Source organism: Saccostrea echinata, unplaced genomic scaffold (assembly GCF_033153115.1).
Source record: "Saccostrea echinata isolate AGI-Se365-2 ecotype Australia unplaced genomic scaffold, CSIRO_AGI_Sech_v1 ptg000030l, whole genome shotgun sequence".
In the NCBI taxonomy this organism is placed as follows: domain Eukaryota; kingdom Metazoa; phylum Mollusca; class Bivalvia; order Ostreida; family Ostreidae; genus Saccostrea; species Saccostrea echinata.
This window is the reverse complement of record NW_026889779.1, coordinates 21,713,394-21,730,043: the sequence shown is the minus strand read 5'-3', so window position 1 is coordinate 21,730,043 and position 16,650 is coordinate 21,713,394. Positions and strand designations below refer to the sequence as shown.

The 16,650-nt window shown below is 33.9% G+C and overlaps 1 protein-coding gene across 1 annotated transcript in view; it reads left to right on the top strand.

The window, feature by feature from the left end:
- Positions 1 to 2,706: 2,706 nt before the first annotated feature.
- Positions 2,707 to 16,650, top strand: part of LOC133197525 (uncharacterized) — a 41,464-nt gene continuing 27,520 nt past the window's right edge. Inside the window, exons 1-2 of the mRNA XM_061333604.1 lie at positions 2,707 to 2,845; positions 6,423 to 6,465. Coding sequence (XP_061189588.1) covers positions 2,749 to 2,845; positions 6,423 to 6,465 — 140 coding nt within the window. The 5' untranslated portion in view covers positions 2,707 to 2,748. The remainder of the gene's footprint in view (positions 2,846 to 6,422; positions 6,466 to 16,650) is intronic.

Here is a 16,650-nt window from a genome sequence, read left to right as displayed (position 1 = left end):
TTGGGTCACATGAGTTATACCTCAATGTTTTCTTTGATGATTAAATTATATTGGTACTTTAAAGATAAAAACTTATAGTATCAATAAGGATTTAGTGCTACTTTATCCTTTTAATGATCCAACTGAGCTGTTCACTACCTCTCAGGATTTTATTACTGTTAGAAATGTACCAGAAATATGATTAGAAATCTAAACAAAGAATGTAAATAATTTTTTTCAGTGTAAATCCCTCTGAATATATATATTTGCTCAATTAGATACTTATTTTTTATATGGAGTGTTATTCATGCCTACCAATTTCATCTACGATCCTTTGCATACATCTCCATGCATTTTTCTACCACGGGTGTCACTAAATTAGGCAAATGAGTTTTCTTTTAAAAAGAAATAATCCTAAAAATTAACTACTAGCTGACTTTAATTTTTTTTTTTAAACACGTTTACTTAGAGAATGACCTCTGAAAATGTTAGTAGCATGTTCAGTAATGCATAAATGTGAATATTCTGATAACACAAATGGACTTTCGCACTTTTGACTTTTTCTACAGCATATGTCATTCTTACTATCAAACTGTGACAATTTTTCTGTATTTTCATGCATAGAATTTTATAAATTTTAGCATGTAGTTTCCTATTGTAGTAAATTTACACATTTTCTGACCATATTTTGAGCAAAGTTCTAACCTTGTGTGATAAAATAAGGTCTATACTGTAAAAGGGCAAGATCTGTGCCACCAAAGAAATATCGTCTGTGTGCTTTAAGGAGAAGCTTAAACAATATGCAGTTTAACATCAATTAACTATATTGATATAATTGATATTAAAATATACGCATACGAAATTTCCTATGGTCTGCAAATGGTATAGGTACATGTATAATAACATTTTAGAACGATAAACTTTAACATTGACGAATATTCGAATATGCATAGAAAAGTAGTCCCAAATTTTCAAATACTGATTTTTGGTGTTCGTTTCAGCTCTACAATAGACCATGTATAATAGTTATTATTTTTGACATATTCTTGAACTTGACTGTATTTCTCGGCATTTGATTGTAGATTTTCAGCATGTAAAAAATGAACAGCGCGGAGTTTCCTGAAAGTGTCAGAGTTAGGGTAGTGATGGAGTTAGGGGGTTTGGCGATAAATATGACTGATCATGGCTTTGCTGTTCTTCTTCAGATCTTTTAAAGATTTCTCCTCTGTATTCTATGGAAAACTTTGATCCCCATTGTAGACCCTCCCTAACCCCAGGGGCCATGATTTGAACAATTTAGAATCTACACTACCTCAGGAAGCTTCCATACAAGATTCATCTCTTCTTGCTCAGTTGTTCTTGTGGAGATGTTTTAGATTTTTTGATGACCCCACCCTATTTTTGCCTTTTCTTGCAAGCCCAGTCGCAGGCGCAGATCCAGGAATTTTTTCCAAGGGGGGGGGGGGGGGTCCACTCCAGTCAAAAAAAAAAATTTCCAATCCAGAAATTTCTTGACAAGCAAAAAAAAAAAGAACCAACTCCTTCCTAGACGTATCAATCCCAGAAAATTTTCTGACAAAAAAAAACTATTTTGTGGTGATGGTGGTGGCCTCCACGTTTTCTAGGGGGGTCCAAAGTCATTCCGGAGATCTGCACATGGGTTGCTATCACTGGGTTGTTATAACCACATATTGACTACACTGAAGTCCATTAAGCATGGGGAGAAGCTAACTCGTTTACTCCCTTTGATGGCCGGGGTAACAATGTGACTGTATGTGATAGTATTTAAACTTACTGACATGGAAGCAGTCATCATGAACAGAGAAATCCTGAGCTTGAGGTACGTGTTATGCAAAGAGCTCTTAATTTTCTACTTCAACATTGAGGGAACAACGAGTGAACAATGAACACGCAAAGTTTGAATAGAGCAACAAGCGCAAAGAGAAATTAAGGCAAGCAACAGAATGCATGATTTATTCAAAATTTCTGGTGTGTTTACTTCATATTGTCTAATATGCATTTATGTTTCTTAGAACATATACAAATATTTAAACCCTGATGAAGAATGATTGTGTCTCAAAAAAAAAACCGCCCAGTCTATTTGCAGATTAGATCTAGTTCACAATATTGTTTAGGCTAACAATGTTCAATCATGCAGTTAGATGACTCATTGTAAGAAGTAAACATGGCAAAATCATAAGAAGGTAATTTATCGCAAACGAACCTACCCATTTCATATTCAATAGACTCTATATCATGAAAATTCTGCGATCGCTTATGATTGTCCCGCCAACCTCACGCTCAGGGCTACTTTCGATTTTAAAAAGTTGGAAAACCTGTAGTTTCAGAGTGAGACATGAAACTAAGAAAAGCCGGTATTCGATTTCACTTTGGTACATTTACTTTGTATTTCTTCAGTAATGTCAGCCCCCTTTTCTTAATATTTTTCGATTTATTCAAATTATTGGGGGGGGGGGGGTCGGTTGAATTGATTTAGACTTTTAGTAGTACCCGGGTTTGATTCATAATTTTTTTTATTTTTCTGTTTTTCCGTTTCTCTGTATACACAATCCTATGTCTCTGAATTTCTGCCTTACTGTATCATCAAAAATCAAAAATACTGAACACGCATCCTTTTTTTCCGGATATGTTGCAATGGTTTGCTTTTATACATTCTGAACAAGACTTCCTGTTTGTGTTTTAACTTCTGAATGCACGTGGTGAATATCTTGTGAGTTTTCTAATAATCTGGTAAACTTAAATTCATTAATGGGCAGAAAAAGAGATCCTACACAGGTAGTAAAATCTGGACCTGGCAGAAAAGCTCGAAAACAACAGCCACCCACTTTTAAGGGGCTATTAGAAGGTATATTAAAATTAATTAAGGCAAAAAAAAAATGTGTTCCAGTTTCTACGTTGCTACTTCTACGTTGATACTTGTAAGAGGTCTCCGACCCATCACACAAGTTGTGGTATGACGTCAAACAAGAGGTATTTTTTAAAATAAACTATTTACAGTTGCAGGATAAAAAACAGTATTGACTTGGATGTTTACCTATCTTAATCATTTATTTTAAAGCCTAAAAAAAAATTGTGTGTTTCGGGTAACCCGACCTAACCTATAAAAATGTGCCGATCCTAACATTTTTTTTTCGATGTCCGTATTTATCCGATTAAAATTTCTATTATTTAGATGTAAAATCTGTTTTTATCAGAATATTTCTTTCTCATTCCTAAGAAACGTCTTAAAAACGCTTTGGCTTACAGTGAACATTAACGTAAACGATATTTAAATCAACATGCAAGCGTTTTTGTGATGGGTCTGACAGCATGGAATGGGAAATCTCTTGAATAAAATAATTTTCTGTAATTTAAAAGTTTAGTGATATAGTTGAACTGGTATTGGTGGGTTACGTACCGATTACGTGTTCGACCCGCGTAGTTTTGTACTGCGTATGTATAAGCCAACATGTGTATACAAGCACACAGGTTAATATGAACTAATGTGTTTATAAACACACAGGTGTATGGCAAACACACTTGTGTATGGTAGCTGTCAATAGAGAGTAAAAGGCTTAATAGATATTTGTGTCAATTAGATTGTTTCTGTCATACAAATAGCACAAATAATGAATAAGTACATATAATAAAAATTTTTTTCTATCTTTCTAAAAGATTTTTCTTAAAATCATAGATTTTGATATATGTGTATTGGAATATTTTAGATCGCTTTTTTTCATAGAAGAAAGCCTGTTTGAATGTTTTGGAAAGAACCCACAAACGCAGGGACAAGCTGTAGTGTAAACAATAACTAGATAATTAACATTCACACAATTACAGTCTTCTTTGAAGATCAAAAACCTTAACTGGTAAAAATATAATTGCTTCAAAATTGCAACAACGAATAGTATAAATAAAGATGATATTGTTCTGAATTCAAATGCATATCTGCCAAAGATCTAATTAGTATGAGTATCCCGAGAAAATAATTGTCTTTTATAAATTTGTTTTTTAATTAATGATTATGCGACTCGAACCACTGATTACTATAACTTCAAACCAGAATCTACAGATTGATGAATTCTTCCTCTTGGTTTGTAACACTTTGCTCCTGAAACTATTAGTTGATATGAAAGAAATTTATCAAATATATGAATTTTAATTCTCGAAATTTTAATTTAATATGTCCAGCCGGGCGTCAATACATGCAAATTTGTTCACCTGCTGCAAAATTTGTGCATCTCAGGCGGTCGGGCGCATGGTTATTTCAAACACTGACTTAAGAATATGTGATTTGTGTTAAAATGAAAGTTTTCCCTTGCAGGAGAGAAATTTAATAAAAGAATTTTAAATTATCCATTAACTGTTATCTTTTGGATTCAGAACGAAACCACTCAGGTTGTAAACACAAGGGTCGAACACATATTTGAAACTTAACCACTCGTATTGGCTGAAATGAAGAGAAAATGAAAAATTAAAATGATATGAAACTGTAAAATTTTGTTGTCTGATGTTTTTCAAACATGTCGGAGTGAAATAAAATACAGAATAATATTCTCATGATTTTCTATCTCTGTTGCAGTGGTCATTTCATAAAAAAAAAAAAAAAAAATCCCTCCAAAAAAACTTACCCTAATTTTTTCATCAGTGTTACCCGAAACACACAATTTTTTTTTTAGGCCTAAGAGAGATATTGAATGGTTTTGACTTTAACTTTCATGGAAAAAGGAATTTCAACCTGAAGCTTAGTGTTGTTGGCATGATGTTGGTAGTGTTATTGTTCTTGACCGCTACATTGAATGGATTCAGGTATTGTTCTTGACGGTGCTTGGATTTGTGGAAAAGGAGTGGACACAAAACCAAAGCAACAATGATTCTAAATAATTATGTTTTTATATTAATATTGTGGAGAGCTAGATGATTGACCAATAGTGAAATGATATCATAGAAGTAATATAAAAATCTGATAACATAACTGATCAGAAAGCATAGTATTTTAACCAACCATTGACAGGAACATTATATAAGCAATTGCCAATTTGCAGTCCTATTCTTACAGTCCTAATCGAGCTGTAAACAACATTTCTAGCTCTAAGCAAGTTTTCTTTGAAAAATCTTATTTATTAAAGAAGCCCTCTATAGCCCTATTCTGATGCCCTCTTGAGGTCAAAAATTGCTATTTATGCTGAACACACAGATTTATGATGTCATTTTGGAGCTAATACATAATAAAAATACTAAGTGAGATCATGAAATATGCATACTGCATAGCAAATATTTTCTGCAGTTGTCCAAATTTTTGCGGAAAGGACAAATCCGCAAAAATTACAATCGCAAAATATTTCTTCAATATTACTTCAGATATTTTATGCACCCAAGTCTAATAAGTGGTGCGTATGTCAGTCAACCTGGTTTAATGCAATTTCATAACTGTTGAGTTTACTTCTTACTCTATATTCTAATAAATAAGAATTATGCTTATTGATGTATGAAATAAAAAGGATTAGAAAATAATTTACGCAGACTATAAACTGAAAGATACTTAAGAGCTTAGTATCAGCTTTCATACACATTAAATTTGATCAGCATGTCTTTTAATAATAAATTTAAAAAAAGCAAACATGGCAGTGTTCTGCCAAATTCTTAGAATTTGGTGTTTATATCTCGTAAAAATAAATGCAACCACAGAAATTGAAATCGGAAGTTAATTTGCTACCTGTCAGGGGTCTGATTGCAAAAATTTTCAACCGAAGAAAATACCCGTTTTATGGTATTCACCTGATTTTTTTTATAATTCCATTAAACTAGAAGGTAATATTTTACAAGCTAAATCTCAGAACCTTCAAGTGCCAGTCATAGCATCAGTTGCCATGCTCTTTGAGAGCAGTTAATTGTTCACTCAAGTTGATCAATGGAATATCATTAAGTGTAGTTTTAAATTAGAATTTAGTTGTTACAGTAATGTATAACTGTCTTAATGCAAAGCAAATGGCAGTAATTTCTAGTCTCCTCATACATAACTAAACATGCTCAAGACAAGGAATAAAGTATTTCAATTAGTATAATAAAGTGCCAGTTAAAGTTTTGAGCAAATGCAAGTTTTAAATTTCTGTTTAAAAAATACATTTGATTATTTATTGTTTACTTTATTCCTGGTACAGTGTATTTGATTCTAGTCAATTGTTAAATTTTGTATAGGAGATTTAATTTTGAGTTAGATCGAGAAATAGAAAAGAAAAATAGCTATGGTAAATTAAAACTTTATTTATTTCAGCTTCCATATGCTTGTAAATGTCTTTTATATAATTTACCTTGAATTAGAATAAGGAATCTAATAAATTAAACATTGCCACACAAAAAATGTATATAAAATTCTTCCTTACTTCACAGCTATATTCATTTCATAAAAAATTCTCTGGTTATATTGTTTATTCCATTTGCAGATACAACAGAAACAAAAACATTAAGCAGTAGGCAGAAGAAAAGGTAAGCTGTATATTTGTTGTTGTTTGATTTTTTTTTAATATCACCTGAGTCACTCAGGTGACCCATTGCTACCTGTTTTTCATCATCATCAATCATAAACTTTTGAACATTTTCAGCTTCTTTAGCTTCTAGAACAGCTGGTCCAGTTTCAACAGTGTTCAGTCAATTTTCAGCTCACCTGAGCCGAAGGCTCAAGTGGGCTTTTTTGATCAAAATTTATCCATTGTCTGTTGTCATAAACTTTTCACATTTTCATCTTCTTCTCAAGAACCACTGGGCCAATTTCAACAAAACTTGCCACAAAGTATCCTTGGGTAAAGGGGATTCAAGTTTGTTTAAATGAAGGGCCACACCTTCTTCCAAGGCGAGATAATTATGATTTTGCAAAAAATTAATGGCATCATTTAAAATTCTTCTTCTCAAGAACCACTGTGCTTGAAAGTTATGAAACTTATGTAGAATCATTGTGAGGTACATGTAGTGTAGATTCAAGTTTGTTCAAATCATGACCCCCGGGGTAGGGTGGAGCCACAATTGGGGATCAAAGTTTTGCATAGGAATACATAAGAAAAATCTCTAAAAAATCTTCTCAAGAACAGCAAAGCCATGATTGGTCATATTTATATGGAAGCATCCTCAGGTATTGTAGATTCAAGTTTGTTCAAATCATGACCCAGGGGTAGGGTGGGGCTACAATGGGCGATCAAAGTTTTACATATGAATATATAGGGAAAACCTTTGAAAATCTTCTTCTCAAGAGCAAAGCCATGATTGGTCATATCTATATGGAAGCATCCTGGGGTAGTGTAGGTTCAAATTTATTCAAATCATGACCCCCAGGGGTAGGGTGGGGCCACAATGGGTGATCAAAGTTTTACATAGGAATACATAGGAAAAATCTTTAAAAAATCTTCTTCTCAAGAACATAAAAGCCATGATTGGTCACATTTATATTGAAGCATCCTCGGGTACTGTAGATTCACTTTTGTACAAATTATGACCCCCGGGAGGTAGGGTGGGGCCACAATGGGTGGTCAAATTTTTACATAGGAATACATAGGAAAAAACCTTTTAAAATATCCTTCTCAAGAACAGAAAAGTTGTGATTGATCATATTAATGTGGAAGCATCCTTAGGTAGTGTAGATTCAAGTTTGTTTACATAATGACCCCCAGGGGTAGGGTGGGGCCACAATGGATGATCAAATTTTTACATAGGAATGCATAGGAAAAAAAATCGTTAAAAGTCTTCTTCTCAAGAACAGCAAATCCTTGATTATTAGACATATTTAAATGGAAGCATCCTAGGTAGTGTAGATTCAAGACCCCCGGGGGTAGGGTGGGGCCAAAATAGGCGATAAAAGTTTTACATAGGAAAAATCTTTTAAAATCTTCACAAGAACAACAAAGGCATGATTGGTCATAATAATATAAAATTGTCCTCAGCTGATTTAGATTTAAATTTGTTCAAATCATGACCCCCCAGGAGAATAGATGGGCCATAACAGGGGATTATAGTTATACAAGGGAATATAAAGGATAAATCAATAAAAATTTTCATCTTAAGAACGGCATAACCATTATGTGTCATATAAATTCAAAAGCATCCTTATGAAGTTTAGATTCAAGCTTGTTAAAATCATACACCCCCCAACCCCCAACCCCAACCATTTTTAGCTCACCTGAGCTGAAAGCTCAAGTGAGCTTTTCTGATCACCTGTTGTCCGTCGTCCGTCTGTCTGTTAACTTTTCACATTTTAAACTTCTTCTCAAGAACCACTGGGCCAATTTTAACCAAACTTGGTACAAAGCATCCTTGGGTAAAGGGGAGTTTAAATTGTTAAAATGAAGGGCCAAGTCCCATTCAAAGGGGGAGATTAAATGAAGAAAAGACAAATATTGGGTGGGGTCAATATAAAATCTTCTTCTCAAGAACCACTGGGTCAGGAAAGCTGAAACTTATGTGGAAGCATCTTGGGGTAGTGTAGGTTCTTATTAGCCATTCTCTGTAACCACTTAAACTTTTGTGGCACGCATAGTCACAGATTTTTTTCAAATTTGGCTAGAATTTACCACCTCACAAACTACTCCAAAAAATATTGTTAGATCATATGAATGTTGAGTAGTTACCATGGAAACAGTGTCTAAAGTTGATTTTTTCTGAAAAAATGCAATTTTTGGGAATGTCAATCAATGAAATGCGGCTACTTCAATTCATGTTACTCACAGAAATAAAAAGTATGACATCTGATTTTAAAAGGCATTTAAAAACATTGTTGGTATTCAGTCTATAAATATAAGAAATATATGATTAAAATAGCAGACATTCATTTAAAAATTGAATTATCTCCCTTTGATAATTGTGAGCTCTTTAGTGCGAGAGATAAAAAAATCATTGGACAAAACTGACTGGAAGTTGTTTACATTATCAAAACAAAACTGAACTAGTAGACTAATTGTTCTTGAACAATTAGAGGTCTTTCCACCTTCTTTAAATTTCATATATCCTTCATATTTAACTCTCTACTGTTTATTTTTTTACAAAAGAAACCAGAAATGGCTTGAGAGATGGAAAAAATGAAAATTTTGAAAATTTTGAAATGACCTTGACCTTTGACCTTGACATAAACTTCAAGATCTAAGGTCAAATAATCTAATGCAGTTAGTTTCATGTCTCTACGGCTTATCGTTTTGAAAATTTTTCATTATTTGTAAACTTCAAAAACTTTCAGGGGCAATAACTCATAAAAGGGGTCGACGAATACTTTCGCAATGATACAATGAAGCAAGTACTAAGTTAGTCGAAGACATTGGTGAAGGTTTCATACCTCTATGGTTTACGGTTTCGGAGGAGTAGCGATAACAAGCTTTCTAGCAAAAGGGGCAATAACTGCGAAAGGGGTCATAGGTTATATCCGTTGGGTCAAATTTGTTCATAACTTTTCATGCCCTTTACGATGAACAAAAAATATTTTCGATAAATGTCGAAACAAAAAATCAGCGGAAGAAAAATAATAATAATAAGAATAATAAGAATAACTAGTAGACTAATTGTTCTCGAACAATTAGAGGTCTTTCCACCTTCTTTAAATTTCATATATTCTTCACATCTAACTCTCTACTGCTTATTTTTATACAAAAGAAACCAGAAATGGCTTAAGAGATGGAAAAAATGAAAATTTTAAAAATTTTGAAATGACCTTGACCTTTGACCTTGAACAAATATTCAAGGTCAAAGGTCAAGGGTCACATTGCAATTAACCCCATGCTTCTACGACTTTTAGTTTTAAAGTTATAAGGTTTACTAGTAAGCGCAAAGACGTTAAAGGGCGATAACTCATATAAGGGGTCATCGGACCCTTTCGCACTGAATAGATTGAAGTTGTGTCTAAAGACCCTGAGGACATTAGTGAAGGTTTGATGTCTTTACAGTCTACGGTTTCAGAGGAGTAGCGATAACAAGGTTTTTAATGAAAAGGGCAATAACTTTTAAAGGGGTCAAACTTTGGGGACAAGTATGAAATATTTGAAATAGTTTTAAGAGGACATATTAAAGATGCAAAGATATTTAGTATATGTTGAAAGGCAAAAGAGATATAAAAAGAGCTTAATTTCTCATATTTGGAATGACCTTGACCTTTGACCTTTGATATATTTTAAGGTCAAAGGTCAATGAATCTTATGCAGTTGGTCCCATGTCTCTATGACTTATCGTTTTGAAAATTTTAAATTATTTGTAAACATCAAAAACTTTCAGGGGCAATAACTCATAAAAGGGGTCCACGAATACTTTCGCAATGAAAAGATTGAAGAGTCCCCTCAATTAGTCGAAGACATTGGTGAAGGTTTTGTACCTCTACGGTTTATGGTTTTGAAGGAGTAGCGATAACAAGGTTTTTCGTACTAGGGGCAAGAACTCCGAAAGGGGTCATAGGTCATACTCGTTGGGTAGTTTTTCGAAATAACTTTTGATGTCGAGTATCATGAACTATAAAGTTCTTCGAAAAGTCTTTCGGTTCAAAAGGCGGTAACGGAAAAATAATAATAATTATAACTAGTAGACTAATTGTTCTCGAACAATTAGAGGTCTTTCCACCTTCTTAAAATTTCATATATTCTTCATATTTAACTCTCTACTGTTTATTTTTATACAAGAGAAACCAGAAATTGCTTGAAAAATGGAAAAAATGAAAATTTTAAAAATTTCGAAATGACTTTGACCTTTGACCTTGAAAAAATAGTAAAGGTCAAGGGTCAAGGGTCACATTGCACTTGACCCCATGCTTCTATGACTTTTAGTTTTAAAGTTATAAGGTTTAACAGTAAGCAAAAAGACATTAAAGGGCAATAACTCATATACGGGGTCATCGGATCCTTTCGCACTGAATAGATTGAAGTTGTGTATAAAGACCCTGAAGACATTTGTGAAGGTTTGATGTCTTTACGGTCTACGGTTTTGGAGGAGTAGCGATAACAAGATTTTTAATGAAAAGGGCAATAACTTTTAAAGGGGTCAAACTTTGGGGACAAGTATGAAATATTTGAAATAGTTTTAAGAGGACATATAAAAGATGCAAAGATATATAGTATATGTTGAAAGACAACAAAGATATAAAAAGAGCTTAATTTCTCATTTTTGGAATGACCTTGACCTTTGACCTTTGCATATATTTTAAGGTCAAGGGTCAATTAATCTTATGCAGTTGGTCTCATGTCTCTACGACTTATCGTTTTGAAAATTTTTAATTATTCATAAACATCAAAAACTTTCAGGGGCAATAACTCATAGAAGGGGCCGACGAATACTTTCGCAATGAAAAGATTGAAGAGTCCCCTCAAGTAGTCGAAGACATTGGTGAAGGTTCCGTACCTCTACGGTTTATGGTTTCGAAGGAGTAGCGATAACAAGGTTTTATTGCGAAAGGGGTTGTAACTCCTGAAGGGGTCAAAGTTCATATACACAGGGTCAACTGCAAAAATCTTTTACAAAGTACATTCTTATGGACCATGAATCTTTTCGATATCTTTTGAAACAAAAAACCATTCGGCGGAAAAATAATAAAAATAATAATAATAATAATAATAATAAACAGAACAATTTCAATAGGTCTTTCCACAGAAAGGTGGAAAGACCTAATAAACATAAGCATTTCAATAGGTCTTTCCACAGAAAGGTGGAAAGACCTAATTATAATGTGAGAGAACTAGGATATTGATTTTACCTAAATAATTAAAGTCAAGCTACATTTACATGTTTGTACAGAACTGGAAGTTGAAGTTAGTTTATATTGAATGATGTATGTAAGTTGATGTCTGTCATTAAAGGGATGATCATTTGATGCGATGGAGGGGGGGGAGGTTACAGATTTTAGAAACTAAAGTCCGTTCTTGAAAATGTTGAAAATAAATAATCTGTCCTCAAGTGGCAGGAAAATAAATAATCCATCTTTGATAAGTGCTACAACCTCCAACCCAAAGGCACTTGTTTCGGTAATAATTTTTTAACCCATATTATAATAAGTATTATTATTATACTAATGGGTTAAAAAAAATATTCCGGAAACAAATGCCTACCCCCCCCCCCCCCCCCCCCCCCCACGAAATAAAGTTTGGACGTTTTCCCTTGGGGCGGGTGGATTGTTTATTTTATTTTCAGACTTTTTTCAGTGAAGCAAAAAATACATAATCTGTCCTGGATCATATTGGAAATAAATAATCTGTCCTTCAATTCCATGAAAATAAATAATCTGACTCGGAAAAAATTTGCCCCGCCCCCCCCCCCCCCCCTTCTGAATCAAATGGTCGTCCCTTAAACCATAGTCAACGCAGTCATATTATGCAGTTTCAAACAGAATTTATGTCATTCATAATTTACAATTTTTATATGATGAATGTTTTCACTTCATAGGATTTGCTACATTTAAAATATAAACTGATACTCTTTACACCCTCATTCTAAAATTAAAGAACGTAAAAGTACATTTTATCTCTATTTAAAGGCTACATGTAGAAAAAAATTCGCACCTAAAAACCCTGTATTAGTGAGGGATGTAACAGAAAACTCAATCTTTTTAATACTACTGTTTGCCTTTATCTGTATCTGATTCAGTAAAAAAAGGGAAAAGTTATCTGTGTATATTTCAGATTTGAACTTTTTATTCAATGACTTTGAAAATATGTACAAAGAAATCGATAATGTTCCTGATCCAAGTAGTTTCTTCAAGGGAATGGTCTTTATCCAAAAAAAAAAGAATTAAAACAAAATTGTTAAGGTCAGTAATGAAAATGTTTTGTTTTGTAATTGATTCCTTTCAACCAGTGAAAATTATACTTTCGATTTTTTTAGGGGGGGGGGGGGGGTGTTTGCATAGAAATACAAATTGTCTGAATCATATTTAAAGTTATCATTTTTATCAAGTTTATCATTTCTCTAGACTAAGAAAAGTGTAGATTGAACCTTGTAGCATTAAAACTAATAGTAAATCTGTGTAGCTGTATTTTATTAATAATGAAAACATATACACATTTCTGACAAGCCCCCCCATCCCCACCCCACCCCTTTCTACCAAAAGAAAAAAAATCATAAAATTAAACACAAAAAATCTATACTCGGGAATGGGGGCGGGTTGGGATTAATCACTTATGAATGAACCGCTTTATAATGCTTCTTAATGTTTCACAAGGGATCCGTGTTTTTCTTACAAATGACTCTTACCAATTTATGTGGGGTAAGTGCTTTTACATGGTTCCTGGAAGGGATGGAATAAGTCCTGGTCATTGGTTACTTTATCATGTTCATTTTAAAATATGAAAACCGTAGGAAGAAGGCAGGGACAGATTATTTTCAATATTTTCAAGGACTTAAGTTAAATGCTATACTAACAAGCTAATTCAGAGAAGCTGTGTCCCCTGCTTAAGGAAAAAAGAGCATATACGGATCTTGAGGGGTGGGGTCGGAGGATGGTGGGGGTTGGGGGGGGACGGGATACTTTAAGAGTTGTGGGCGGGACCAAAGGGAGTTATGATATAAAATTTCATTGCAAAAGCTTAAAAGCTTCTTGAGATATCGCACGGAAATGAAAATTTTACACACAAACAGAATGTATAAATTTTTGACCTTGACCTTTGACCTTTTGAACTCGAAATCAATAATGGTCTTCTTTAGGCCATAGGGAGTTTCAGTGTAAAATTTCATTGCAAAACCTCAAAGTTTTTGAGATATTGCGCGGAAATAAAGTGTTAAAACAGACAGAATTTATGAATTCATGACCTTTACCTTTGACCTTAAAATCAATGGGGGTCTTCCTTAGGCCACAGGGAGTTCTTTCATTGCAAAGACTCAAAGACTCAGAGATCGTGCAGAAACGAAAGTGTTGCAGAAAGACAGACTGACAGATGGATGGACGTCAGACAGACCTAAATAAATATCCCTCACTTTACGTGAAAGCAGGGGACAAAAAGGCAAATTTTATATACCATTGTGTCCTTGAACTTTGACCTCCTGTCCGTATTTACCAATTCATGTGATGCTAGTTACATGTATTGTCCACCAGAACTGTAATTTTGTTTATTCATAATTATGTTGTTTAAAACACAAGTATTAGTTATGGCATTGAAAAAATGTGCTTAGTTTCCTTACTCTTCCATCTAAATCGAGTCATTTTGACCTTGACCTTTGACCTTTTGTTATGAAAATTGATTTTTTTTCTTTGTTTTTGCTAATGTGTACTACATGTACAAATTTGGTTTTAATCCATTTTAAAATACTCAGGTATTTATATGGAAACTGATAGTAGATACCTATTGCCTTGTCTGGAATTCTTAAAAAAAACATTAGTTTGTAACCATGGTAACATAAAAACAAGATATGAATACCAAGTGGTTCTTTGCAGTTTATATTACAACTATATATGGACTTTCAAACCAATGTATTTATTTTTTCCAATAAGTCCGCAAAAATTTATACCAGGCTTTTCAAAAGAACGTAAAATCTACAATTTTTCCTTAGAAAAATCTTACCTAAAAAGGGGGGATATTTTTTCTATGAGGTCAAGTTACTCAAATACTAGAAATTATCTAAAGAACTATAAAAATGATGTATTTTGACAAAAAGATAAAGTCATGTAAATATATTGTTGTATTAAAGACTTTTAATTAGTCAAAAATGGTCATTTTTCATCAAAATTTAGCATTTTTTAGGCCATGAAAAATGTATGTTGGTTGCCATGGTAACCATTGACCATAGCAACCATTTTATTATGAATTTTAGTTTCATACATCATTATAGGAATGTGTGCCAAGTTTCATAAAAATCTAAGACCTAGCGTGCCACACTCCCTATATAAGAGTTTAAATGCTTACAGAGAATGGCTATTAATTGTTCAAATCATGACCTCGGGGAAAGGGCAGGGTCACAATAGGGAATCCAAGTTTTACATTGAAATATGTAGTAAAAATCTTTAAAAATCTTCTTAAGAACCACTGGGCCAGAAAAGCTTAAACTTATGACGAAGAATCCTGGGGTAGTGTAGATTCTAATTGTTCAAATCATGACCCCCAGGGGTAGGGCGGGCCCACAATAGAGAACCCAAGTTTTACATTGAAATATGTAGCAAAAATCTTTAAAAAAAATTTTCTCAAGAACCACTGGGCCAGAAAAGCTTAAACTTATGTGGAAGCATCCTGGGGTAGTGTAGATTGTAAATTATTCAAATCATGACCGGGGGGGGGGGGGGGGGACCACAATAGGGAATCCAAGTTTTACATTGAAATATGTAGTAAAAATCTTCTTCTCAAGAACCACTGGGCCAGAAAAGCTGAAACTTACGTGGAAGCATCCTGAGGTAGTGTAGATTCTAATTGTTCAAATCACGACCCCAGGGGGTAAGGTGGGGCCACAACAGGGAATCCAAGTTTTACATTGAAATATGCAGAAAAAAATCCTTAAAAATCTTCTTCTCAAGAACCAATGGGCCAGAAAGGCTGAAACTTATGTGGAAGCATCCTGGGGTAGTGTAGATTCTAAATTGTTCAAATCATGATCTCGGGGGTAGGGCGGGGTCACAATAGGGAATCCAAGTTTAACATTGAAATATGTAGTAAAAATCTTTAAAAATCTTCTTCTCAAGAACCACTGGGCCAGAAAAGCTGAAACTTATGTGGAAGTATCCTGGGGTAGTGTAGATTCTAATTGTTCAAATCATGACCCCTTGGAGAAGGACAGGGCCACAATAAGTACTATTGGGGGGGGGGGATCAGGTGAAAAACAGCAAGGCCAAAGTTACTCAAGTGAGCGTTTTGGCCCATGGGCCTCTTTTTTTATTGAAACTTTTCAATACTGAACTGATTTCTGCTTTTTCCTAGCCAAAGTGCTCAAGTGAGCGATGTTGCCCCGGGGCCTCTTGTGGTATAAAGCATGTATGTGTAACAGGAAAGGAGAAAATATATGGTTGGACCGGGAATCGAACCCGGGACCCCTGCATCACTAGTCAGATGCTCTACTGACTGAGCTACCCAGGCCGATATTCAGCTATGTTAAGGAAGGCCTGAGTTCACATTTGTGATGCACCGTATGGGAAGTTTCACTGTGACGTCATTAAAAATTTCACAAGCAATAGAAATCAATTTTACTACATGATAATGCGTAAATGACAACTTGCATTCATTTATTTTATCAATTATTTATAAAAACATGTAAAATCACAACATTTGATAACAATACTGCCGAGTGATTAGAAGCAAATCTTATCTCATAAATGGCGTCACTAGCCTCGACTTGACGCAGTACAAGTGATCCAGAGGAGTGGATCCATTGGTTTAATAATTACATAAATGCTTAAATAAATATAAAACCGTTGCCAATGTTTAAATCTAATCAATAAAATTGAAAGAAAACGATTTATTTAAAACAATTATGTAGATTATCAGTTAATCTAGGTGCTATGGAACTGCACAACGACAGGGAATGTAAAGAATATTGCTAACACGACAAGTGTATTCCTAATTAACCTCAAAAGTGCAAGGGCATAGACTAGGGTGTTTGAGCTGAAATAAGGAATATCAATTGCTTATATCATGTATATTTTAAAAAGTGCTGGGAGCTGATTTTGGTTGGTATAACGTAATTTTTATTCATGACAGAATTTAAGCGAAGTGGGAATTTTTAGCTATTGTACGCATTTTCAGC